Source organism: Stegostoma tigrinum, chromosome 2 (assembly GCF_030684315.1).
Source record: "Stegostoma tigrinum isolate sSteTig4 chromosome 2, sSteTig4.hap1, whole genome shotgun sequence".
Lineage (NCBI taxonomy): Eukaryota > Metazoa > Chordata > Chondrichthyes > Orectolobiformes > Stegostomatidae > Stegostoma > Stegostoma tigrinum.
In genome coordinates, this window is record NC_081355.1 from 33730312 (window position 1) to 33756438 (window position 26127).

The window sequence follows — 26127 nt, forward strand, 5'->3', positions numbered from 1 at the left end:
ACTGTGGAAAAGTGAAGCGCCTCTCTTCTACCAAAAAAGAGAAGTAGGATTCTCATTGGTCAACTATTAAGTATTCCCTGAAAAAAAAAGTTTAACCGTCATTTAACAAAGCATCTCAACTAGCTAAATAAAGTCACAAGACAAAAAGTTCTAAAAACCTCCAAACTGTTCAATAATTTGTTATTTAAATGCATATCTACAAAGACATCTTAGTCACACTTCTTTAATGAGTGAACAGAGGAGTATAATAAATGCTGAGGAAAGTACATTTTGTCTTGTCACAGCATTTCGGGCCTAACAGAATTAATTGGAATTTGGTGAGCGTGAACTATAATTTGGTCAGACCACTTCATTAAATAAAATCCTGACAGGGGACCTCCAGATACTTGCAAATTCCTACTACTTTAAACTTGCTGGAAGCCTACCCGTGTGTTATAGATCACAAATTTCAGTATGAATTTGTAATTGATAAGAGCATAATAAAAAGACAAGTCTTGTGTAAAACAAAGATGTCTGGTAGCAAAGAGTTTTTTGAGCAAGTCATGTTACATTGAGAGGGTAGTTTCAGGGACTAAGATATTTAGTCATGAAAACAACTCATTGCAGATAAAAAGAATAACACAAATGATTTAAAGAAAAACAAAATCACAAGTATGCAAGCACATCCATTTAAAAATATAATTTGCACATAAGAGTCATAACATGTTACTTAAAGTAGGTTTTTCAAAATTCCTGCATAATCTTACGGAATCGAACTGAATAGAATTAATTCTAATACTGAGCATATAGATTTACTATTGCAAAACAGGTATTAACTTCATAAACAATTGATACCTTTAATGTACTAAAAACATTGTAGGTGCGAAAGTATGCTCTTTGAATGTTTTCCCTTGGAATATTTAGCAGAAGGTTTTCATAACATAAAACTTCATTAATCAAATTTGTCCAGTTACATTTCTGGAGGGAAGTTGACAGCTAACAACAATATTAGTTTTGGTTTCCAAGCTGAGTGACTGCAAGTAGTTGTCTTCCATTGTATAAGTTTCCAAAGCCACACACAAAAAAGAAGTTTCACGATGAGGAGACTGAAGTAAAACAGCAACTGTAAATTTTGAAGGTGATATTTCTGAAAATGTAGCCATGCATTTTTTTGCAGAAGATTTTGAGACATTAATTTCAAAGTTGTGCATATTTCTGATGTGGAGCCAGTGAGTCAACCAAGATCCACATTTTAAAGACCATACTGTCTAGCACTGGAACAGATTCATTCTCAAGACCAAGTCAATTCCTGTAAATCCTCAGAGGTACTTTAATGTACATGTATCATTTTCAACTCAGTTCTCAAAAGATCCATTACTTTGGAGTGCAGACAGCAAAGGGTGTTTTCTTCTCCTTCTGAGAAATGCAGAACTTAGCACATGGGAGGAGCAGAGTAAAAAAATCATTTATAGTGTCTTTACCTTCCTGCACTTCTCTTTACCACAATGGTCCCAGCTACTATATCATAGGCTGTACGATTATGTTGAAAGAAAAGCAATGTAACAAAGGCGGGGAAAAAGAAGGCAATTGAAAAATTCTTGATCAATGCTCGTATTGAAGACCTGTTACAAATAACAAAAGAAAACATACAATAAATATGGATTGCCTCTAAAAAGGAGACTTGGCCCTTTCCACACCTTTTTGTTGCAATTTTAAACAGTTTATCTACTCCATTATTCATAAATTACTTTAAGATTACAAAGGGATCTTGGTCAAATGGGTTCGTGAGCTAAAAAATGCCAAAGAGTTCAATCTGGGTAAACACAAATTATTACATTTTGGTACAAGTAAGGGTAGGGCATATACAATTAGTGGTAGGACCTTGGGTAATGTTGTATAACAGAGGGACCTAGGGGTGCAGGAACATAATCCTTTGAAGTGTGCCTTGCATATAGACAGGGTGGTTTAAAAAGGTATTTGTCATGCTTGGCTTCTTTGCTCAGTCCTTTGAGTATGCGAGTTATGAAGTCAGGTTGAGATTGTACTGGACATTGGTCAGGCCTCTTCTGGAATACTGCATCCAGTTCTGGTTGCCCAGTTACAGGAAGGTTATTATTAGACTGTAAAAGGGTTCAGAGGAGATTTACCAGGATGTTGCCAGGTATGAAAGGTTTGTGTTAGAAAAAAAGGCTGGATCGGTTGGGACTATTTTGACTGGAGTGTAAGAGGTTGAGAAGAGGCAACCCATTATAAAATAATAATGGATACAGAGTGAGCTAACGGCAGTTGCCTTTTCCCTAGGATGGGGGATTTTCAAACTGTGGGGCACATTTTAAAAGGTGAGGGGAGAGAGATTTAAACAAAAACGCACATGGGCAAAATATTTTGCAGAGGATGGTTCACGTGTGGAATGAGCTTCCTGAGGAAGTGATGGATGCAAGCACAATTACAACTTTAAAAAGATATTTGGATAATTACATGAAGAGTGAGTGTTTGGACAGATATGGGCTGGGAGCAGGCAGATGGGACTACCATAGTTTGGGCGATAACGGGAACTGCAGATGCTGGAGAATCCAAAGATAATAACATGTGAGGCTGGATGAACACAGCAGGCCCAGCAGCATCTCAGGAGCACAAAAGCTGACGTTTCGGGCCTCGGCCCTTCATCAGATGAAGGGTCTAGGCCCGAAACGTAAGCTTTTGCGCTCCTAAGATGCTGCTGGGCCTGCTGTGTTCATCCAGCCTCACATTTTATTACCATAGTTTGAGATTGTGTTCAACTTGGCCTGATTGAACTGAAGGATCTGTTTCTGTACTGTGCGTCTATAACTATCCGTGCACCAGTGCATTACACACTGCATAGAACTTACAGCACAGCAGGTTATTCAGCTATATAGTTTCTTCTGACATTACTTTGGTCCATAACCTTCAATTCCATTCTCCTCCATGTGGTTAACGAGCATCAACTCAACAGGCATCTTTGCAATTTGTCTCAAATCACTTCCTGGATACTGAATTCCATATTTCACCTCCGTTAGGATGGAATTTCTCGTGAATATCCTTGTGTTATTAATGATCATATACCAAGGACCTAGTTTTGGATTCATCCAAAATAATGAAGCACTTTATATATATTCCAACACAAAAATAATTGGAAGTTTCTTTTTAATAGCTGACAGCAAACACGGTTGTGCATTTGCAATTTTAACACAGAGCACATATTGGAAATTTATCTGCTGACAGTGTACCTGATGAGATTTTCCCTCGTTAGTTTTATTGGATATGCTTCCTCTTTTTGATGTGAAGTTCAGGGCACGAAATTTTATAATTCTCAGTTCCTATGATAATGACTGAGTCCCTCTGAACAAGTTTAATCCAAATTGTAATGCATTATTAATAGGATGCTTATTTCTTTTCTAGGCCATATTGTTGTGTTATTGTTGTGTTATACTGAGCTTCGACAACATGCAGCCTAAAATTTAGTTTGCATAAATCTCACCACTAATGTTCAAAATAATACAAACAAAAAGAGTGCACCAAGTGCAAAGAGAAACTTACAAGCTTGCATGTAATCAAATTACAGTACAAAATTCAGTCTACCATTAGTTAAAATAATTCACAGAACTGTATTCTGTACAACATATGGCATGTATACCACAAGTCAAAACCTTAAAGTAAGTCTCACCCAGAAATTAACATATATTTTTCATTTTAAAAACATGTGCCACATTAGTCAAGCTAACTGGTTATTGTCAGAGACACTGAACTGCATTAAGTTAAAAACTTCAAGCACATCACGAGAGTGAAAGAGTGGATGGATTTTGCTTACCATCCTTTGTTGGACTTGCCCAGGATTAAGGAACACAGAAGTAGCCATGCATGTCAACACACCTGCTCCCCACACAAGCCTCCTAAAAAACATACTTAATTGATCCCATCAACATAATTTTTGATTCCTTTCTACTTTATCTCCTCGCTCCAGCTATCTGATTCTGAGAAACTAATCAAGGAGCTGCACACCCGTCCTCAAACATCTACCACGGCCTTATCCATTGGTAGGGGGCAAGTACATTCTTAATCCATCACAAAGTTAGTTCTTAAATTATCACACGCACAGACCACCAACCCCTCCCAAACAAATTAAAACAGGTTACGAACGTATAAAACCACTCAACAGCGAGTAAATAATCTTGTTTTTAATTGCCCAAGAGGAAGCACATACAAGTTCTGTGCTATCCAATAGTGTAGCTAAAATAATGTTTTTTTTTAAAAAGTACTGATGCATGACAGCAGCTGAAGAAGGTAAGCCCCACACCGTTGCTCACATGCATACATATTATAAACTGTTGTTTCGTCAGAATCACTAGTTTCACTTACGATGAGATGCTGACATTCTGTGCTGGAATCACCAATACCCGATTAGGAGCAACAAGCACTGAGCTGTCGCAAGACACAACTCGTAACCCAAGCAGAAACTTTCCAGGTGTGGCCCCTCCAACTCCCCAAAGGCAGACAATCTGGAAATTAAGTTGATAAAATTAAAATCAGTCACACATATTTCAAAGAGGAAACATTTGGTCCATGAAGTCCGTTCTGATTCTGTACACTAATCCAGTCAGTTCCATTTCCCCTATCCGTGCAAACATATTTCCCTCAAATAGCCACTCAGTTTCCTTCTTTTAGTTCTTTCACAGGATGTAGGTGATATTTATTAGGCTAACATTTGTTGCCCATCCCAAAATGCATTGAAAATATAGTAGCCATCCACCAACTTGAACTGCTTAAGTCCGTGTTGGGCAGACACATGCAAGAGCTGTCAGAAAGATTTCTAGGGTTTTGAGCTGGTGGGCAGTGAAGGGACAGTAATATAGACTTGTATCAGGCTAGTGTGTGGCCTGGATGGAATGTTGCTGTGAATGGTATTGCAATGTATCTGCTCCTCTTCCTTGTAAGTGGCAGAGGTCACAGATTTGAAAGGTGCTATTACGCTGTGGTGCATTTTCTAGGTGGTACACATTGCTGACACTGTTTCAGTTGTTGAGGGAGTGAATGTTGAAGGTGGGTGGGATACCAAGCAAGCAAGCTGTTTTGTACTTAATGGCATTAAGCTGGAGTATTGTTGGAATTGTACTCATCCAGGCAAGTGGATAGTATTCCATCATACGCCTGACTTGTGCCTTGTAGATAGCAGACATGCTTTAAAAAGGTGTTGGAAATGAATTCCTTGCTGCAGAATTCTTAACTTCTGACCTGCTCTTGTAGCCATAGTATTTAGAAGGCTGGACCAGTAGGTTTCCAATTGACGGTAGCCTTCAAGATGCTGATATTAGGAGATTCAGCATGGTTATGCGCTGAACATTACAAGGATTTTAGGGCTGCCCATAACCGAGTCACAAAATGGCTGTTAGGGCTGCCCATAAGTATTGCTGAGTGACAGTTTAAGGTTGTTGAATGTGTAATCATTCTTGCAAGAGCATAGATGCTAACATATAACATTTGATGACAATAGCTGTATATAGCAGCTGACAAGTGATTAGCAAGTTGAGAGTCAATTACAGATGGACAACTCTGCTCCACTGACCAATAGTAATCGGGGGGCACAGCATGAGTGCTCTTAAGTTAAAATTGTACAAAAGTTTTGAGTGCCTTCATGCTGTATGCTATAACTGAGCTGTAAACCACAAATAATGACATCCGATTCCACCCACAACTCAGATCACATATTTGCAATGAGAGTCTAACACAGGAGATTTTCTTTTGTGGGAGAGACAGTCTTTGTCTGGCACTTGTGTGGGGCATGTGTTTAATCCCTATTGCCCATCCATACAATTCTTCTTCCCGAATCTCCTGTGCCAAGATTTTTGTTTTAAAAACAGTCCGTGCATCTCTCCTCAGCAGAGGCAAGTTGTCTGTTCTGCCATTCTATTAGTCCTTATGAAATGCTGTGGTCCCCAAACTTGGTGACTTTCTAACCATATTTCTGTAACAGTGATTAGATCAAAATCATAAGGTTTTTCCACTGCTACCTCAGCAATCAGACAACTTTAATCCATTTTATTTTCATGGCTCATTTATCAGTTTATCATTCTCAAGTACCAGAATTTCAAGATTCTAATGAACCTCTTACCTCATAAAAACAGACCAGGAGTCTGTACATCAGTGCTACAGCCATCATTTTCTGAAGATCTTCTAGAGAAGTATCTTCATCAATTTCTTCAATAATATAATTCAGAGCAAATTTGGAAAGATCCCTGCATATCAAAACACAGCAAGACATGGGATCACAAACAGTTGTGATTTCACAAATGGTATTCAACAGAAGAGGAGTACATCTGTTTTTCTAATTGCTGGGTAAAAACATTCCTCAGACAAAGATTCCCATTTCCAATAGTGCTAAAAATCCAACCCAGAAAACATTTTCCATAACATTTTATATAATTTATTGAATGAAATTATAAACCAGGAATAATATGCTGATCTGCCTTCACTTATCTGCACATGCAACATTAACATTTTTGGTAATCTATAATAATTTATATTAGGTGTTAATCACTGCTTTGCAGTGGAGAACATATACGAAAGCAAAATATAGCAGCTGCTAGAATTCTGAAATAAAAACAGAAAATACTGAAATACGCAGATCAGGCAGCACGTGGAAAGAGACAGAAATAACCTTCTAGGCTGTAACACACACTCCGTCCATGGATACTGCTAAACTCAAGTTATTGCCAGCATCTTCTGTTTTCATAACATAATATTACAGATGTTGGCAACTTAGTGATTTTTACAGGACAACCTAATTTATTTCAGCAATTATTTAACAAAATATGCCCAATGACATTGGCTCCTCTTAAAACTATGGTGTTTAACTCAAATTTAGTTAATTTAAATAATTAAGCAGAAAATGGCTGAGTTTTATCTGTAATGTTTTAGTCAAATAAATGGATAATTCAATTTCTTTAACAAGAAACTCAACTGTAGAATTGTAGGATCCCTACTTTCTGGAAGTAGGTCATTTGGTTCATTGAGTCCACAGTGACCCTCCGAACAGCATCCCACCCAGACCTACCCCATCCCTATAACCCTACATTTCCCATTTGTAATCCACTTAACCTGCACATCCTTGGACACAATGGACAATTTAGCACAGCCAATTCTTGGGAGAAAATCTGACCAGCCAAAGGGAACCCACACAGACAGACATTCTCCCCATGTCTGCGCTGGAGCTTGCACAGTCACGGGGCGGGGGGGTAGGAGGAGCGGAGAGGAAGAAAGAGACTGAACCCAGGTCATTGGCAGCAGTGCTAACACAGTCATTGTGCCACCCTCAATTGTCAAAAGGCCAGACTTGCCACAGCTCCAAAAGAAGTTTTTAGAATAGCATGTTACAACACCAGACTTCAACAGATCACCAAAATGCCAGTTAATTGGCCAGAGATATGAAAAATTGACGCTTTTTGCTAAGTTGCGTTAAAGATGCAATGATAGGTATGAAAATGGGCATGACTTGCCAGACTACTTTTGTTGTACATTCCTAATTGAGCAAAGAAGAGTCAATCATGTTGCTCACAGACCAATTCAAAATTGATCAGATTACAATTATGTTTGAGCTGTTTGATTTCTAGTGACTTAGAAGCAGATAAGCCACAAGCTCAATTAAATAATGTCACCTTCGTTCCTGTATTCCTGGGAACTAATAATGATAATATCTTAAATCTTACGAAACTTTCATGGGATATGAAGGCTGCTGGCAAGGCCAAAATTGGTTGCCCATCTCCAACCACCTTTAAGATGATGGTGAATCACCACAGTCCATTTGACATTTGCAGCAATTTCATATAACTGAACAGTTTGCTAAACCCATTTAAACTGGTCACCACATTGTTCTGGGTCTCAAGTCACGCGCAGGGCAGACCAGATAAGAATAGACAATGTCTTTCCCTCAAGGCCATTAGTGAGCTGGATAGGTTTTTCTAATAACTGATGGTAGATTCATGGCACCATTATTAAGAGTAGCTTTCAATTCCAGATTTATTAATTTAAATTGTCTTTTTCACCAGAAGGAAGAATGGAATTTGAATCTGGCCCCAAAAGCATTAGCCCTAGGGATTTGGATTACTAATCCAGTTTAATTTTGAAGACAGGAACATAAGCAGGCAGGAGTAGTGAGATACAGAACACGTGCAAGCAAATGGGATCAAGATGGTCAACGCGGGCATGATGGGCTGAAGGGGTCTGTTCCTATGCTGTACAGTTCTGTGTTCTGTTATCACTACTCTTGAGGAGTTCAGGCAACAAAGCAGGGACAACCTTTGAAAAGGACAGTGGTGTTGCTCTATGTTTTCTTGGGGACACTGGTGACTTTGGGAATGCTAACCAGAAAAGTCAGCTCTATTCAGCTGGCATTTAGGGGTTTTTGCAAAACAGTTTATGTTCATTAGTGACAGACAGTGCTGCAAGGCTACCAATGAGGATTGAAACATTACATTTTGGAAAGCTGGTGATACAGCAAGCTCTAAATGTGATTTGGCTACCCTCAACAGATCTGTTGAAGTAAGTAACTGAAAAGACTGAAGTACTATTGGCATAAAGGAGAGACTGGAAGAGTGTGCCCACAAATTGTTCTAAGTTGTGTATGTGTTTTTGCCTGTCATTACTAGACATAAGGGCAAGTGTAAAGAGTGCAGAAACCAACAGGTAAAGACTTGGTGATTTTTTTGCCTCCCCATGTCTCATATCAGCAGACATAACAGTCAGATTGTCACCACCCTTGGACTGTCTTTACAACATAGGTTTGTGCCAGAAAGAAATCCCAAATCGATCTAAGTTGTTTGGTTTCTACGAGTTCAACGAAACCATGCCAACTTCACTTCCTGTCTTTCCAGGAATCAGAAAAATAGAATAGAACAGAATCCCCACAGTGTGGAAACAGGCCCTTCGGCCCAACAAATCCACAGTGACCCTCAACACATCCCATCCAGGCCCATTCCCCCTATAACCCACATTATCTAAATCCATTTAAGATTTTTGTGGGCATGGAGATGTCACAGCCAGGAGGCCGGGGTTCAAGTCTCACTTGCTTTATACGTGTATCATAACAAGTCTGAAACAATTTGATTAGAAAACAGGTTTGCCCTGTTTAACATTTGGATTGCAAATCCCTCTTTGAAGCTGGTCGCCTGGTTCCATCAGTGATTGGTGGCACTTTAAAATTTCAAACCTATTTTAAAAGTCTGTACTTTTTGTTTCAAATTAACATTATCCACATTTTGTGGCAATTATATTTCTGATCACCAAACATTTGGTGAGCATCAAAATCCCATCGGACAACACAATGGATCAGAGGTCTCAACATTTTTGATCAAGTTCCTTGTCTGCACTGATATCAAAAAATAAAAATCTGTGGATTCCCCATATCATACTCAATTTTTAAAACAGCAATTGCTAACACATGGTATAAACCAGTGACAAATTTATAGATGGTGAAATCTCACAATAGATAATCAGATGAATAATCTTATACAATGTGCATCTGAACTCTAGGCTCATGTTTCACTATGAAGAGATGTTGTTCATGGCTATCTACACCTGGTGTATAAAATGCCCTGGGACATGGAACCACAAACTCACAGGCCCACACTGTTTGAGCACCCACCTCATGTAAAACTCAAACTGCAGTCTCTAATAAATAGTAGTGAGCCATGTGAAGAGGACAAGGTAAAAATCAACCCAATAATCACTGGCATTGTGATTTAATTCTCAGATCATTTAACCCATGAATTGGACATCACTGGACCTGTTGCTCTGCATAACAGATTTAAACATGGCCACAGAAGAGTGAAGCTGCAAAGCCAGCCTCGAACAGAACGCAGGAGATCTCCTCCTCTCAAATATGATCAGTGGCACATTGTCCCAAGTGCGCACTAGTGAACTAAACTAAACTAAATCTTCTTTTGGAGGTGGGTATGAATGAAAAAATGCCATAGTTTCCTTATTGTTAATAAATGGGGTCCTATGGGCATCAGCATTGATTAGTTTTACTCTATTTTTGGACTCAGCTTGCTAAAGGAGATTTTTATAATTATTTCATTCTTGAATGAATCAATTTGACCAAACCCTAAAATTTTCTTGCAGATGCCTCGAGGGTTTGGATCCCCAGTTGAAAAATCTCACTGTTGTCTTACTATACATAACTGAAGTGAAAACTACTGGCTACAGTGTTGCACAGAACACTGAAGATTGTAACATACTATATCAGGCAGAATCCCACAGATAATTAAACACTATGTCAATAGCAGAACTATACATTATCACACGTAGGGTACCTTACAATCCTGTATATACTTCTGTCCAGCTTTTAAGATTGATTTACTATGAACAAAAGTTCATTATTGCTGCTGATTGCTTAACTGATATCTGTATGCGGTTGCAAGATGTTTCTGCTTACGTATTCTCTTGGTCACTAGTTTAAACAAAACAAGTTACTTGAATTCAATCGTAATGTAACCATTCCAGTTTCATTTGCATCATTTATGAACTAATGGTGCCCTCAATCAAGTTGCAGTTCTGTTATGGAAACCAAATGCACAATTCATCAACTTAGACTTCTCCACTCCCCACCCTCAAAATTAGAAAACACACAAAATTAAAACACATTTGAAAAAATGTGACGGGGAAGTGCCTCCGATGTTTCTGCATACGAGTTTTCCTTGGACATGTATTACACCAGCTGAAACTGTTTGCATGATTGCTGAAACTAGCAATTAACTACAGAACACTTGGGCAGATCAAAGTGAACATCGTGAACATATGCCACTCCAACAGCTGGTGAATTTGTTTCCTTATCTCTATTCAGAACCAAGACCAGGACATCATCTTATGGTGGCCACTAAGTCAGAGATTTGCAATTAAGTCAAATACAAACAATATCATTATAAAGTGACAATTTTACATGGCTTATCTCATTGCTAGCTTACATTTATCAATGACAACTCAACCTAAGATATTATTTCCATTATGATTTGCAGTTTTATAACAAATTTATATACAAAAGCCAAGCAATGAGTGGTTTCAGTTAAATTGTTGTTACTTACTTGATTCCACAGATGTGCATCACCGTTAGCACCACAATAGCTTTTAGCAGGAACAGTATCAGAAAATCCACCATTTCTGCAAGGAACCGATGCATCAGAGATGGAATGGTATACTCACGTCCTTTAAAAATAAGGCAATGATCTTGATTATTTTGAAGAGCTTTTGTACACAATAGTCAAACATGAGATTTAGAGTATAATGGGCACATGCTAATGATACTGATCATGACAAATGATACTTAAATGATAAACTCCAAGAAGATTAAGAGTAGCATTTTCAAGTAGAGTGAAAATACAATTGTAAAGTACAAATGGGATAATCTAGCAAAGAAAAATCATTGAAGTTAACTTGAATGTGACATTTTCTTAAAATGATTGGAAAAGAGGATCTCAAAATATAAATACTTCAGATAAGCTCTGAAACTAAGTACCAGAGGAGAAGGAAGGAAAACGTTTAAAGAAAGAGAACTTCATTACCCAAGAAGAAATGAATATCAGAGCAAATGAATTACAGCCAGAAAACTATTAGGAAATTATGCCAATTTTTTTAAAAAATGGTTTGCAACAGACCATTAAAATAAAACAAGTACACTGTTTAAGGGTCTTGTGTACAGTAGTAGTGTCCTTATCTCTGGACCAGAAGGTCCAGGTTCAAGTTTAACTTGCACACAGCTGTATCATAAAATATCCAAAAAAGTTGATTTTAAAGTTTGTATATGATTGTGAATGCTGATGACCTCTGAAATCAGAGAATCCTTTGCAAGGGGAGAGCTAGACACCAGATTTCATATTGTCTATTAAATCTTCCAGCAACCCTGCTTCAGTGAGCAATTAGCTTCCAACCTGCACTTAATTACAATGGGGAAACATTGGGAAACATAATGCCTGAATGGAATCTGTAGGTAGCGAGCTACTTGCTGACTTCTGTTATTAGATGTTTAAACTTGTTGCAAAATGTTCAGGTATAGATGCTTCTACTTTTTAATCCCCCTTGCACAAATAGAGATTTGCATTTAGATTTGGCAACTCCTATAACACTGCTGCAACTGTAAATACTCTGGTTGTGCCTGTTAATAGTATAACTTGGACTCTTTGCATAGTGGTCAAACGTGTATAAATACTACACGTTCATATAAACAAACATTAATTGACGATACATTCGAAACTTAGGGTTTTCTCATAGCATTCAACTGTAATCAATTATTGCTCAGCTGAATGAAGAACATTTTAATTCTCAAGCCATCTGGGTCACTGGTAAAGTCAGAATTATTGCCTAGATCTAGTTGCCCAAAAGAAGGTGGTAGCGGTGAGCCTTTTTCTTCATCTGTTGCAGTCTAAGATGAAGATGCTGGTCATAAAGTCACTGACCATGTCATCATCCTAATGATCTTACCAACTTTGGAAGCTGTTGCTGCTCTGAGTAACAAAGTGGCAGAAACCCTCCTAGATTCTCATTACGATCAATGAGACTGGTTTTGAGTTCGACTCACCCAATACCAAAGTCAAAATCCTCATCACAATCTACCCAACCTAGGCAAAATGATCCAGAGCTTCATTTTCATATCAAAGTCACACAGAGCACTTTGGCAGCAATCTCTCATGTCCACTGGTTTGAGGAGAACTCCTCTCAGCCCAGCTAAAGTGCAGATACAGCTGATGAAAGTTTTGAGATTTTGCTTCCCCAAATTAGAGGCTTTGATGCCTTGGATCATCAATATTCTGGACCACTCTGCTGTAATGAACAATTCATCCAGAGACATTCAGTGTTGTTTCATGCACTGCCTACAGCTCCTTGCGACAGGACTGTTCTTGCCAGGATCAGTTTGAATTACAGACCTCTGTGATAGTGAAAACTTCTGAATGCATACAGTGATAACAATTGAATAGAAGAACACTGTTTCACAGCACAGATCCTGGTCCATATCCTCTCCAATGGAGGGTATAGGAAAATCCTCAGGGTTAGGGGGAGATGCCAGCAATCTAGCTGTGGAAATGTCCACTTGTGACAGAATGATTGGTGACACCCTCAGAAGTCTTATGAGAAGCCACCCGAGAAAGAGGCAGAGGAGGAGGAAGAGATATGGAGATTACAGAATGAAGAACTCTTTGCTGTGCTGTTACTTAGTGATCAGTACCCTGTGTCTGAGCAACATTCTGACAACACACACTGCAGGCTTGCCACTATATCAAACAGATTGCTGCCTGCAACTTTTTGCCTGGTTTATTGTGCTTTTTTTTTCTCCTGTTTAAAATAAAGGGTGTTCCCACAAGGCTGTAAGGTAGGCAGTTCCAGGGTTTTACCCAGTAGCAGGACAGAGGAAATTATTAATCAATGAAAGATTGCAACTCTAGGGTTGGAGATAGGCAATATCACATTGACGGTCTCAACAAATTAGAGTGGAATCATTTAGTACTGCAGACCATTTATCTGTACACTGTCCAATTTCACAGCATACAGGCATTGCTAACCTTCCAGAAATATAGATTAGAATCAGCAAGCATTCACATCCAAGAATTCACTGAAAAAGGAAGGGAACAGTGGGGACATGCACATGCAGTCACAAACAGCAAAAGACTGACTTATTTGTATGATCTCTCTGATAACCCTCAGGAAATCATCAAGGTTTTGACATGGCAAACTGGATGATATGCTGTGAACAACTGGTACCTTAGACTATGTAATACATGTTATTGTAAAATCACAGCAATATCTGTACCTCAATTGCAATTTCCCAATAGATGCAACTGAACATAAGAGAGCAGGAAATAGATAAAATGAGCCATGCAGCTCATCAGGCCTGGCCTACTGTTTGTTATGACCTTCAACTTCACTTTTCCAAATCCCTCGATTCCTTAAAACACCAAAAATCTACCTTTCTCACTGTGAAACATATTCAACATGGAGCATCCACAATCCTGTAACCCTTCTAGTGAAGAAATTTATCCTAATCTCAATCCTGAATGATCGCTTCTTAGCCTTTGGTTCTGCCTTCATTCCTATGAAGCCGGGAAAAACAAATTCTCCATATATAATGTCAAGCTTTTCATAATCTTGGATGTTTCAATTACATCACCTCACAATTCTTCAAATCCCCGGAGAAAACTGACCCAATTGATCCAGCCTCTCAATCCAGAGACTAAGCGAACCTAGACCATAGCACTTGCAAGGCAAAATCCTCATGTATAATGTTGCTTGTACAAAAGCCAAACTGCATACAATATTCCAGGCATGGCCTCAAAGTCCTGTATAACTGTAACATGATAATTTTCTGCTGTACTCCAATCTCCGAGTAACAAAGACCAATATGCATCTCATCTTGATTTCTTGCTGTACCTGTACACAGAGTCCATTTTACAAGTTTTACTAAAGTTTTATACCTTTCAAAACATGCTCTTCACCTTTTTTTAAAAAAGGAAGTGAGTAACCTCATAATTCCCAGTATTACATTCTATCGCAATGTTGCTGCTCACATACCCAACGTACCTGTATTTCTTTACATCTTCCTAACAACTTGCCTTTACTATAGTCAAACTGCTATGTTCTAAGTCATTAGTGTAAATTGTAAATAGTCGAGGGCCCAGTACTGACCACTGTGGAAATCAAGTACCGGAAATTACTGGATCATAAAGAGATTTCTATTCCCAAGTACTTTTGTAAGTTGATTTTTACACAAGTCAAAACACAATATAGTTCAATAATAAAATAGCCGTGCTCAAGTATGAGAAAACATTCACGTCTGATCCTTAAAATTAATACTAATATAGGATCTCTTTCATAAGTATAAGCCTCAAGTCAGATATTTGTCAATTGGGAACACCTGTAATTAAAATCTCTCTACTCTTAATCTTTTGTTCCTGTCAATTAACTTATCTGCTTTTTATGCTGATATATTACCCAATCTCACAAGCCCTCAGCCAGGCTATTAATCTTCCACTTGGCATCATATCAAATGCCATTTGGAAATGTAAGAATCTTACATCTACTTGTTCACTTTCATCTGCCCTACTAGGTATATCTTCACAAAATGTTAAAGTTATTAAACAATTTCTCTTTTAAAAAACCTGCTGACTTTGTTTGACAATACTAAGATTTCTTTTTAAGTGCATAAATAAGGCTTCCCTATTAATATTCTAGCACATTCCCAACAACCAATGTCACATCAAATGGGCTGTATTACGTTTGTGTTTTCTCTCTCTCAAATTTCCTGAATGGTGGTGTTACATTTTCTAACTTCAAATCCACTGGGGCTGTCATAGAATCCAGGGAAGTTTGGAAAATGATTTCTGGTCTTTCAATCATCTCGTGTATTCCTAATTTGCAGACCATTAAGTCCTGACGATTCATTAGATGTGGCCCTCTTAAGTTTCTTCAGACATCAATTTCCTCACTCTTCACAGCCTCCAGGTTATCCTCTAGTTCTGATTTGTAACTTTTATTATGAAATGAGATAAATATTTGTTCAATGCCCTTGTTCTTTCCTCATCCCTCATGATGATTACTTTTACCTTTGCCTTCAAGGGACCAACGTCTAGTTGAGCTACTTTTTTAAAAAGTATACTTCTAAAATTGAAACAATTTTCTGGAGGGGGGTCTGGGCCCGAAACATTAGCTTTCCTGCTCGGTCTGTGTTCATCCAGCTCTACACCTTATCTCTTATTTTTGGATTCCTGACTAGCTTACTCTCTCCCCTATTTTAATCTCATTTAAAATCAACGTTTTTGCTGGTCCTTTGTTAATTTTCAAAGCACATCATACCCTCAGACTTACTGCTATTCTTCATGAGATAAACTTTCATATGATATTCTTGACCTTTTTAGTAAGCTACAGACAGATCTATTTTATGGACTTGTTTTAAAATGGGACTTTTTTGTGGAAATATCGAATTATTTCTATAACTATCACCATAACCTTTTGCATCTTGATCCAATCAGTCTTCGCCAGCTCTCCCTTTGCACCTACATAAGTGACGTGGTTGAAGTTTAAAACCTTGGTTGAAGTTTAAGATTGTATTGGAATATGCTACTTTTAAGCATGATTACACCTGCTTCTTGTTCATTCCGCCTAACTTTTGAAAATGCTGAATGCAATATTTATTTCCCAACTTTGGTCACCTTGTAACTATACCTCTATAATAATGATCAGATCTGATCCATTTATTTCCCTGGGTTGGATTTTGTATCTTCCAGCTGGATGAAGGAAGCAGAAAGGAAAAAGGGAACGGCATGCTCACTTCCTCCCCTTAAGTCTCAGTTTATCCAATGAGCATCAGATGACGAGTTAGTGGCTGTCAGGCAGGAAGGAAGCCAATTAGCAACACAAAGGTGAGCCTCCAGGTTGAACTGGAACTGCAGGCAGGGTTGCCATGCTGAGGGACAATATCGTGAACAGAAGTCAGTCACAGCTACACACAACTTTAAAGACTCTCTGCTCTTCGATTCACTACGTTTTTGTCTCAATTGAATGCTCTTTTTTAAAATTTTTAAAAAGAAAAAGTAAGTCAGACACCACCACTTTCTCCATCAGATCATGCTGCTACATTCGACAATGGTTCTGGTAGAAGGTTGTTCTTTGCCCTATGCCAAAACTGCTGACACAGGCAATGTCTGAAAAATGCAGCAGGTGACAAAAATCACATCTGATTGGGACCTTAAACAAGCTTACAAATTTCAGAACAGTGGGCAAGCTACCAATTTTCAGTCAGGTAACTGGCTGATAATGTGGTACTATTGATCCAGCGTTATGACACCCTAGTTTATGTTTACATGGCGAGAAGGCTGGGGTAGGTACTCAGCCTCACTGGGCACAGAAAGTTTGGCCCTATTTGTACTCTAGGTCATCCAGCTTATTGAGTACACCTTGCGCTTTCAATAAACGGCTTTTTTTATTTTTAAAACTAACTATTATTCTCTGGATGGATCTTACTTGTTATTAAGCTGGAAACTGTGCAAAAAGATTTACACAAAGGTGTTACCGCGACCAGAAGGTGAGTTAAAAGGAGAGGCTGAGGCTTTTGCCCTTGGAACATAACAGGAGGAGGGGTGACCTTAGGGAGGTTTATACAATCTTGAGGGGCACCAGTACGGTGAATAGCCATGGTCGTTTCCCAAAAGTAGGGGCGACCTAAACCAGGGGATATGTGTTTACGGTGAGAATGGAAAGATTTAAAAGGAACCTGAGGGACAACAATTTCAACACAGAGGGTGATGAGTATATGGATCTAGCTGCTGGAGGACATGGTAGGTGCAGGTACAATTACATCATTTAAAAGACAGATGTATGGATAGGAAAGGTTTAGAGGGATATGGGGCAAATAGGACTAATTCAGTTTAGGAAACCTGGTCAGCATGGCCCATTTTTGTGTGGTATGACTCACCAAGGTACTGTTACTGTCACTTTGTCTCCCATTTCACATGCCTATACCCACATTGAGACAATAGAACAGTGTAATAATTTGTGTGATTTGAATTTTTAAACTCTCCCTGTACCCAAACCCTTTACCTTGCCCTTACTTTAAAGCTCCATGAAGGCCAGGAAAAGTCATCTGTGGTTAAGGTGGACCAGTGTTTAAGTCAAGCAATCCTTGAAAGCTGCAAAATTTCATTGCAGTTAATAGAAAGTTACAGCCTAGTTGCTATTTTATCAGTAAGTATAAATTCCTAGCTATGAAGTTCAGGTGATCAATGTCAGAATTAGGACAGGGATATGGTTCTTTCAATTACTTCAATCAATTATATTTGAAATAGATAGTCTTTCCCTGGTAGGTTCTCTGCCCTTTTAGACTAAGATTTGTTACTTTTCTACAACTACAATTCCATCATATGCTTTATGTGACAGTTTCAAATGGACAGATGAGCCAGATGGAGTGCAGCACAAACAACCTGAACTCTCCAGCTATATTTGAAAAATAAAAATGGCAGCTGTAACAAAATTCAGTACTGCTCACAATTATGCAAGAGACACAGAACTCCATACTAAGTCACTTGTTAGGTTTTGCAGAAGTCTGGAATCATACAAACGTATCTGATTGGAAGAATGAGGAGAGGTATCAAACTAAATAACCTAATTTTAAAGGGAGTGCAGTAACAAAGAATTGTGGCATATACAAATCTTCACAGATGGGTGGAGAGTTAATTAAGCATAAGGGATCCTCAGCTTATTAGAGACAGGGATCACAAAAACAAGGAAACTGCACTTTTAAGTGGGGAAAAATTGCACAAATCTCATGAACCAGAAATATCAGCTAAAACAGATGTTAAAAAGGAACCTATGATAATGGGAACTGCAGATGCTGGAGAATCCAAGATAGTGAAATGTGAGGCTGGATGAACTCAGCAGGCCCAGCAGCATCTCAGGAGCACAAAAGCTGACGTTTCAGACCTAGACCCTTCATCAGAGAGGGGGATGGGGTGAGGGTTCTGGAATAAATAGGGAGAGAGGGGGAGGCGGACCGAAGATGGAGAGAAAAGAAGATAGGTGGAGAGAAGAGTATGGGTGGGGAGGTAGGGAGGGGATAGGTCAGTCCAGGGAAGACGGACAGGTCAAGGAGGTGGGATGAGGTTAGTAGGTAGGAGATGGAGGTGCGGCTTGGGGTGGGAGGAAGGGATGGGTGAGAGGAAGAACAGGTTAGGGAGGCAGAGACAGGTTGGACTGGTTTTGGGATGCAGTGGGTGGAGGGGAAGAGCTGGGCTGGTTTTGGGATGCGGTGGGGGAAGGGGAGATTTTGAAGCTGGTGAAGTCCACATTGATACCATTGGGCTGCAGGGTTCCCAAGCGGAATATGAGTTGCTGTTCCTGCAACCTTCGGGTGGCATCATTGTGGCACTGCAGGAGGCCCGTGATGGACATGTCATCTAAAGAATGGGAGGGGGAGTGGAAATGGTTTGCGACTGGGAGGTGCAGTTGTTTATTGCGAACCGAGCGGAGGAGTTCTGCACAGCGGTCTCCAAGCTTCCGCTTGGTTTCCCCAATGTAGAGGGTGCCACACCGGGTACAGTGGATGCAGTATACCACATTAAGCAGAGGTTCACCTGCACATCTGCCAATGTGGAATCTCATCTTGGGGCCTGGGATAGGGGTGAGGGAGGTGGTGTGGGGGCAAGTGTAGCATTTCCTGCGGTTGCAGGGGAAGGTGCCGGGTGTGGTGGGGTTTGAGGGCAGTGTGGAGCGAACAAGGGAGTCACAGAGAGAGCGGTCTCTCCGGAAAGCAGACAGGGGTGGGGATGGAAAAATGTCTTGGGTGGTGGGGTTGGATTGTAGATGGCGGAAGTGTCGGAGGATGATGCGTTGTATCCGGATGTTGGTGGGGTGGTGTGAGAGAACGAGGGGGATCCTCTTTGGGCGGTTGTGGCGGGGGCGGGGTGTGAGGGATGTGTTGCAGGAAATGCGGGAGACGCGGTCAAGGGTGTTCTCGACCACTGTGGGGGGAACGTTGCGGTCCTTGAAGAACTTGGACATCTGGGATGTGCGGGAGTGGAATGCCTCATCCTGGGAGCAGATGCGGTGGAGGAATTGGGAATAGGGGATGGAATTTTTGCAGGAGGGTGGGTGGGAGGAGGTGTATTCTAGGTAGCTGTGGGAGTCGGTGGGCTTGAAAGGGACATCAGTTACAAGCTGGTTGCCTGAGATGGAGACTGGGAGGTCCAGAAAGGTGAGGGATGTGCTGGAGATGGCCCAGGTGAACTGAAGGTTGGGGTGGAAGGTGTTGGTGAAGTGGATGAACTGTTCGAGCTCCTCTGGGGAGCAAGAGGCGGCGCCGATACAGTCATCAATGTAACGGAGGAAGTGGTGGGGTTTGGGGCCTGTGTAGGTGCGGAGGATGGACTGTTCCACGTAACCTACAAAGAGGCAGGTATAGCTGGGGCCCATGCGGGTGCCCATAGCCACCCCCTTAGTCTGTAGGAAGTGGGAGGAACTTGGGCCATCTCCAGCACATCCCTCTCCTGCATGGATCTCTCAGTCTCCATCTCAGGCAACCAGCTTGTAACTGATGTCCATTTCAAGCCCACCGACTCCTACAGCTACCTAGAATACACCTCCTCCCACCCACCCTCCTGCAAAAATTCCATCCCCTATTCCCAATTCCTCCGCCTCCGCCGCATCTGCTCCCACGATGAGGCATTCCACTCCCGCACATCCCAGATGTCCAAGTTCTTTAAGGACCGCAACTTTCCCCCCACAGTGGTCAAGAACACCCTTGACCGCGTCTCCTGCATTTCCCGCAACACATCCCTCACATCCCGCCCCTGCCACAACCGCCCAAAGAGGATCCCCTCGTTCTCACACACCACCCCACCAACCTCCAGATACAACGCATCATCCTCCGACACTTCCGCCATTTATAATCCGACCCCACCACCCAAGACGTTTTTCCATCCCCACCCCTGTCTGCTTTCCGGAGAGACCGCTCTCTCTGTGACTCCCTTGTTCGCTCCACACTGCCCTCCAACCCCACCACACAGGGCGCCTTCCCCTGCAACCGCAGGAACTGCTACACTTGCCCCCACACCTCCTCCCTCACCCCTATCCCAGGCCCCAAGATGACATTCCACATTAAGCAGAGGTTTACCTGCACATCTGCCAATGTGGTATACTGCATCCACTGTAACCGATGCGGCTTCCTCTACATTGGGGAAACCAAGCCGAGGCTCGGGGACCGCTTTGCAGAACACCTCCGCTCGGTTCGCAATTAACAACTGCACCTCCCAGTCGCAAACCATTTCCACTCCCCCTCCCATTCTTTAGATGACATGTCCATCACGGGCCTCCTGCAGTGCCACAATGATGCCACCCGAAGGTTGCAGGAACAGCAACTCATATTCCGCTTGGGAACCCTGCAGCCCAATGGTATCAATGTGGACTTCACCAGCTTCAAAATCTCCCCTTCCCCCCACCGCATCCCAAAACCAGCCCAGTTCATCCCCTCCCCCCACTGCACCACACAACCAGCCCAGCTCTTCCCCTCCACCCACTGCATCCCAAAACCAGTCCAACCTGTCTCTGCCTCCCTAACCTGTTCTTCCTCTTACCCATCCCTTCCTCCCACCCCAAGCCGCACCTCCATCTCCTACCTAACCTCATCCCACCTCCTTGACCTGTCCGTCTTCCCTGGACTGACCTATTCCCTCTCTACCTCCCCACCTATCTTCTTTTCTCTCCATCTTCGGTCCGCCTCCCCCTCTCTCCCTATTTATTCCAGAACCCTCACCCCATCCCCGTCTCTGATGAAGGGTCTAGGCCCGAAACGTCAGCTTTTGTGCTCCTGAGATGCTGCTGGGCCTGCTGTGTTCATCCAGCCTCACATTTCATTATCTTAAAAAGGAACCTAACCTCTTAAATGCACAAGTTGCTATTTTTTAAATTGTCTTTTCTCACATAGATGTGTTACATCTGAAGCAGTCCACTACACTGTCCAGACTTCTAAAAAGTGACTACATCTATTTATGAGCTAATTGAAATATGAGTCATATTTTTTCTACCAATGTTACATCTTTCATTCATCAGTCCAACCAAATAGATAAGCCATTTCCTTCTGCAATTCCTACCTACATCCATTGCCCTTACTGTTCTCAAATATGGCAAAGAAACACTGTACAGATATCATCTGATGCCCACACAGTGCAAATAAAATATGTTAGTAACATCAAAACATCCCAGCATTTAGCAGTAAAACCATTTTCCAATGATTAAATCAAACGTAAGTTTGCAGATAACACAAAGATAGGCAGAGGGCAGGTAGTGCTGGAGAAGTGGCGAGGCTGCAGAAGGATTTGGACCGCCTAGGAAGCGGCAAAGAGGAGTATGGAATATGATGTGGGAAAGTGAGAGGTTATGCACAAATGGTAGGTGGAATAGAGGCATAGAAAATTTTGTGAACAGGGAAAGGCTTCGGAAATCTGAAACCCGAAAGGGAATCCTGAACTAGGACTCCAAAGTCCCTAAGGTTAAAATGCAGGTTTAGTTGGCAATTAAGAAGGCAAGTGCAATGTTAGCATTCATTTCAAGAGGGCAAGGATACCAGAAATGAACTGAAGCCATACAAGGCACTGGTCAGATTGCACATGGAATACTGAGAGCAATTTTCGGCCTCATATCCAAGGAATGGATGGGCTGGAATTGGAGGGGGTAGAAAGGAAGTTTACAAAAATTATCCCAGGGATGAAAGGCTTATCATACGAGGAGCAGCTGAGAACTACGAGTTTTTACTTGAAGTTTAGAATGATGAGGGAGATCTGTTTGAAACTTAAGAATACTGAGGCCTGAATGAAGTGGTCGTGAAAAAGCCTTTTCCACTAGCAGGAGAGACCAGCACCCAAGTGCACAACCTAAGAGTGAAAGGATAACTCTTTAGAACTAAGATGAGAAGGAATTTCTTCAGCCAGGTGGCTATTCTGTAGGACTCACTGCCAAAGAGGACTATGGAAACCAAGTCAGTGCGCATATTTATGCTAGAGGTAGTTAGGTTCTTGAATGGTAAGGGAAGATGGCAGAGGAACCAGGTTGAAAAACATATCAGCTATGATCAAATGACAGAGGAGACTCAATGGCCTAATTCTGCTCCCATATCTCGGTCTTAAACTGCCAAATTCAGTGCCTGATACGTAGCTACTTTAGTCCAGTTGTCCAAGTGTTACTTGTTAAGATGTGGAACATGTTAGCTAGGTCAGCATTATTGCCTTTGAGAAAGTAGCGATGAACTGCCATCTTGAATCATTGTAGTCCATGTGGTGTAGCTGTACACACAGTAGTGTAGGAAGTGAGGTCAAGGATGTGGCCCACAAACAGAGAAGGAAGAATGATATGTTTCCAAGTCAGGGTGCTGTGTGGTTTTGATAGGAGAGATTTTTGTACTGCATTTCACTGACCACAGCCCAAAATGTAAGTGAAAAACTAATCAGGGAGTTGAGGGAATCACCATATATTCTAAGAACAGAGCCCAAGTAGTCTATATTAGTTTTACTGCATTTGAGTAGCTTTATTCTATATTCACTAAGTTGCCTGGTTTTAACTTATTTTGATTCAACCTTGTATTTTAATAGGGCCAATATTTATTGTGCAGAACAGGAGAATGGGAGAGAAACTGAATGGTTACCTTGCACTGGTCTTCAAAGAAGATCCAAAACATCTCCTGGAAATACAGGGGATGAAAGGGCTTATGGAACCAGGAACTAAAAGAAATAAATAGTAAAGAGATGGCACTCGAAATGTTAATTGAATTGAAGTTTGATTCACACATGTGACCATATGAGCTTTATCTAAGAATGCTGAAGATGGTGATTAAAAAGTAAATGCATTTGTGGTTACCTTTCAAAATTCAATAGATTCTGCGAAGGTTTCTGCTAATAGGAAAATCACATTATAAAGGATGTGATAAGTGAATACTTAGAAAAGAACGGCAAAATTGGGCAGTCAGCAGGAATGAATTAAAGAGAACTCATGTTTGACAGACAAGAAGCAGAGAGTAAGAAATAACTGATCATTCTCAGGCTTGTAGGTTGTAGAGTATCACAAGGATCATCATAAAGTAATTTGGAAAAAATGCAAGGAAGAGAACTTGGATAGTCTAAATTTGTGGGCTAGATCTTGCACTTGAAATACAATGTGAATAAGCATGAGTGTATTTGTTTCAGTAGACAAAACAGAATTTGACTATTACTTAAATAGCATTTAGGAAGTCGAAGCATCCAAAGGGATGTGGGTGCCCTTGATCATGAGTCGCAAAGTTTGCTTACAGCACCTGCATGCTATCTAGAAGGACAAATTGTATGTTGGTCTTCACAAAATTTAAATACAAGATTATGTCTTCCTACAGTTGTACAGAGACTTGGTGAGACCTCACCCAGCGTACTATGTATAGCTTTGATTCCATTTATCTAATGAAGGATGTATTTGACCAAGGAGTGCAAATAGGTTCACCAGATTGAGGGAATGAGAATGACCATGAGGGAGTGGGTGTGACAGTGAAGTGAATCCAGCGTGGCAGGATTGTTTTATGAGGGCACGTTTGGGAGGACTGGGTCTATATTCCCTAAAGTTTTGAAGAACAGGAGATGTTCTCATTGAAACCTAAATATTCTTACAGGGAACAATGCAGACATTTCGCCTGGCTGGTGAATCTAAAACCAGGAGTCTAATCTCAAGATAAGGTGTAGGCCATTTAAGACTGAGAAGATTTATTCACTCAAAGTGGTGAATCCTTGGAATTCTCTAGCCCAGAAGTTTGTGGAATCTCTGCCATAAAGCAGGTTCAAGACTGAGACTGACATATTACCAGAAAACAATATCAGGAATAGGAAGAAAGTGGAGGAAAGTGGCATTGAAGTAACATAGGAACAGATTCACGGGTGAATTAGACATATCTTTAAGGAAGCCCAGAGTAGAGTGGGTTTCTTCCCACAGTCCAAAGATGTACAGGTTAGGTGAATTGGCCATACTAAGTTGCCCATAGCGCTGAGGGATGTGTAGATTAGGTGGGTTATAGGAAGATGGGTCTGGGTGGGATGCTCTGAGGGTTGGTGTGGACTTGTTGGGCCAAAGGGCCTGTTTCCACACTGTAGGGATTCCGTGATCTGCGTCTAGTTGAGGGCATGGTCAGGTCAACTGGTTTTATGAAGTGGTGCAACAGGCTACAGAGCCTACTACTGTTTTCATAACCTTATTCACTGACAACTAGTGACACTTAAGATTTCGCTGTCATCAATGCTACAGTAGTTTGCTTGATTCGTTTGAATCTGAATTACCAGGAATAACTTATTTGCCCTACAGTGCAAACATGTACCTATGACCCTATATATTGAGGTTGTTTCTGTGAGTGAGATTCAAATTGAAATGAGTCTTTGCGGATAGCTTAGGGTTTGCAATGCTTGGAACCCATTAATCATGCTGCAAATTCAAGTACAGGTAAGAGCTACGATCAGATAAACTTTTGCAGTCTACCGATAAGCGTTACAGCCAAATGTTTTCATGGGAAAACAACCTCGTGTCACAGTTCTTGCTACTGAAATAGCGTTGGGCAGACTGGGTCTATATTCCCTAAAGTTTTGAAGAAGAGGAGATGATCTCATCGAAACCTAAATATTCTTACAGAGAACAATGTAAATGTAGACATTTCACCTGGCTGGTGAATCTAAAACCAGGAGCCTAATCTCAAGATAAGGTGTAGGCCATTTAAGACTGAGAAGATGATGCATTTATTCACTCAAAGTGGTGAAACAGCTGACTTCGTGTTAGTTTTCAGTCACTCTCATCTTGTTTTAGGTGCTGTTCCCGGTAGGTAATGCGGAGGCAAGATGTTTGCAATTACAACATTTAGTTCCTCGTCTACCGCAAATCTCCCACATAACGGCTGACACATCTTTTGTGGTGCCTTACCTCTCGGGTGCACAGTCGCTGCCTGTTGCTGCGCATTAACGGCTGGCAGCCTGACGCCGCTCGCCGAAGCAGTTGCCACCTCCCGCTGCTGAGGCTGTTCACCCAGGGTTTGCGGCACTGTGGGTACGCCGAGGTACGGCGGGTAAAAGGGGAAGGGATTGTAGAGGTTATTAGCTCCGGGAGCGGGAGCGGGAGCAGGAGCAGCGGCCGCCTCCCCCTCACTCTGCCTGGCCCCGCCGCTGGGGAACGGGTAATAAGAAGGGAGCGGGGCCATCAACATCACCCAGCTCTGCCATTGCACGTAGCTGTAATACTGCCACAGCCACTCCTGCACTTTCCTGCAATATTCCCCAGCGCCGCCCGGGGTCCCGGGGGCTCCCTGGCTTTTCCCAACCGGGTTGTTGGTAAAGGAGCAGGATCCGCCCCTGTCCCGGCCTGGGCCTGGACCGCTGTTCTCCGCCATTATCACTGACAGGCCTTGACGAAGCTCTCGCTGCAACTCCACCACTGGGGAAGCAAGGCGAGGGGTTAGATAGGCTGGATCAACACTGTTCAGTTCAAAATAAACACAGCAAAATCAGGCTGCTGCCATCTTGTTATTCGGAACATCACGAGAAACAATGCTAATCAGACAGCGTAGTATCTCCATATTTGAGGAAATCTGAAACACAATGGTAAAAATGACAA

General features: G+C 41.3%; 1 protein-coding gene and 1 pseudogene across 2 annotated transcripts; one reads left to right on the plus strand and one right to left on the minus strand.

The window, feature by feature from the left end:
• Positions 1–1285: 1285 nt before the first annotated feature.
• On the minus strand, positions 1286–26126 carry LOC125448936 (protein FAM8A1). 2 transcript variants are annotated; one of them, XM_048524475.2, is made up of 6 exons: positions 25441–26126; positions 11073–11193; positions 6107–6230; positions 4357–4496; positions 3809–3890; positions 1286–1601 (listed from the first exon to the last, which is right to left on the minus strand). In XM_048524475.2, exons 1-6 carry the CDS (start codon positions 25901–25903, stop codon positions 1518–1520), a joined length of 1014 nt encoding a protein of 337 aa, XP_048380432.1. In that variant the 5' UTR covers positions 25904–26126; the 3' UTR covers positions 1286–1517. The 2 variants fall into 2 exon arrangements, with proteins under 2 accessions (XP_048380432.1, XP_048380435.1); XM_048524478.2 differs by lacking the exon at positions 3809–3890.
• On the plus strand, positions 11316–23241 carry LOC125447677 (interleukin enhancer-binding factor 2 homolog; annotated as a pseudogene).
• Position 26127: the final 1 nt, after the last annotated feature.

Excerpts from the sequence above, each read along its gene's own strand:
- LOC125448936 (XM_048524475.2), bottom strand. The coding sequence starts at position 25,903 with ATGGCGGAGAACAGCGGTCCAGGCCCAGGCCGGGACAGGGGCGGATCC. Across the intron at positions 11,194-25,440 it reads AGCGACTGTGCACCCGAGAG|GACGTGAGTATACCATTCCA; the intron begins GTAAGGCACCAC and ends TTATTTTTAAAG. Across the intron at positions 1,602-3,808 it reads GGCAAGTCCAACAAAGGATG|GTCTTCAATACGAGCATTGA; the intron begins GTAAGCAAAATC and ends TATTTGTAACAG.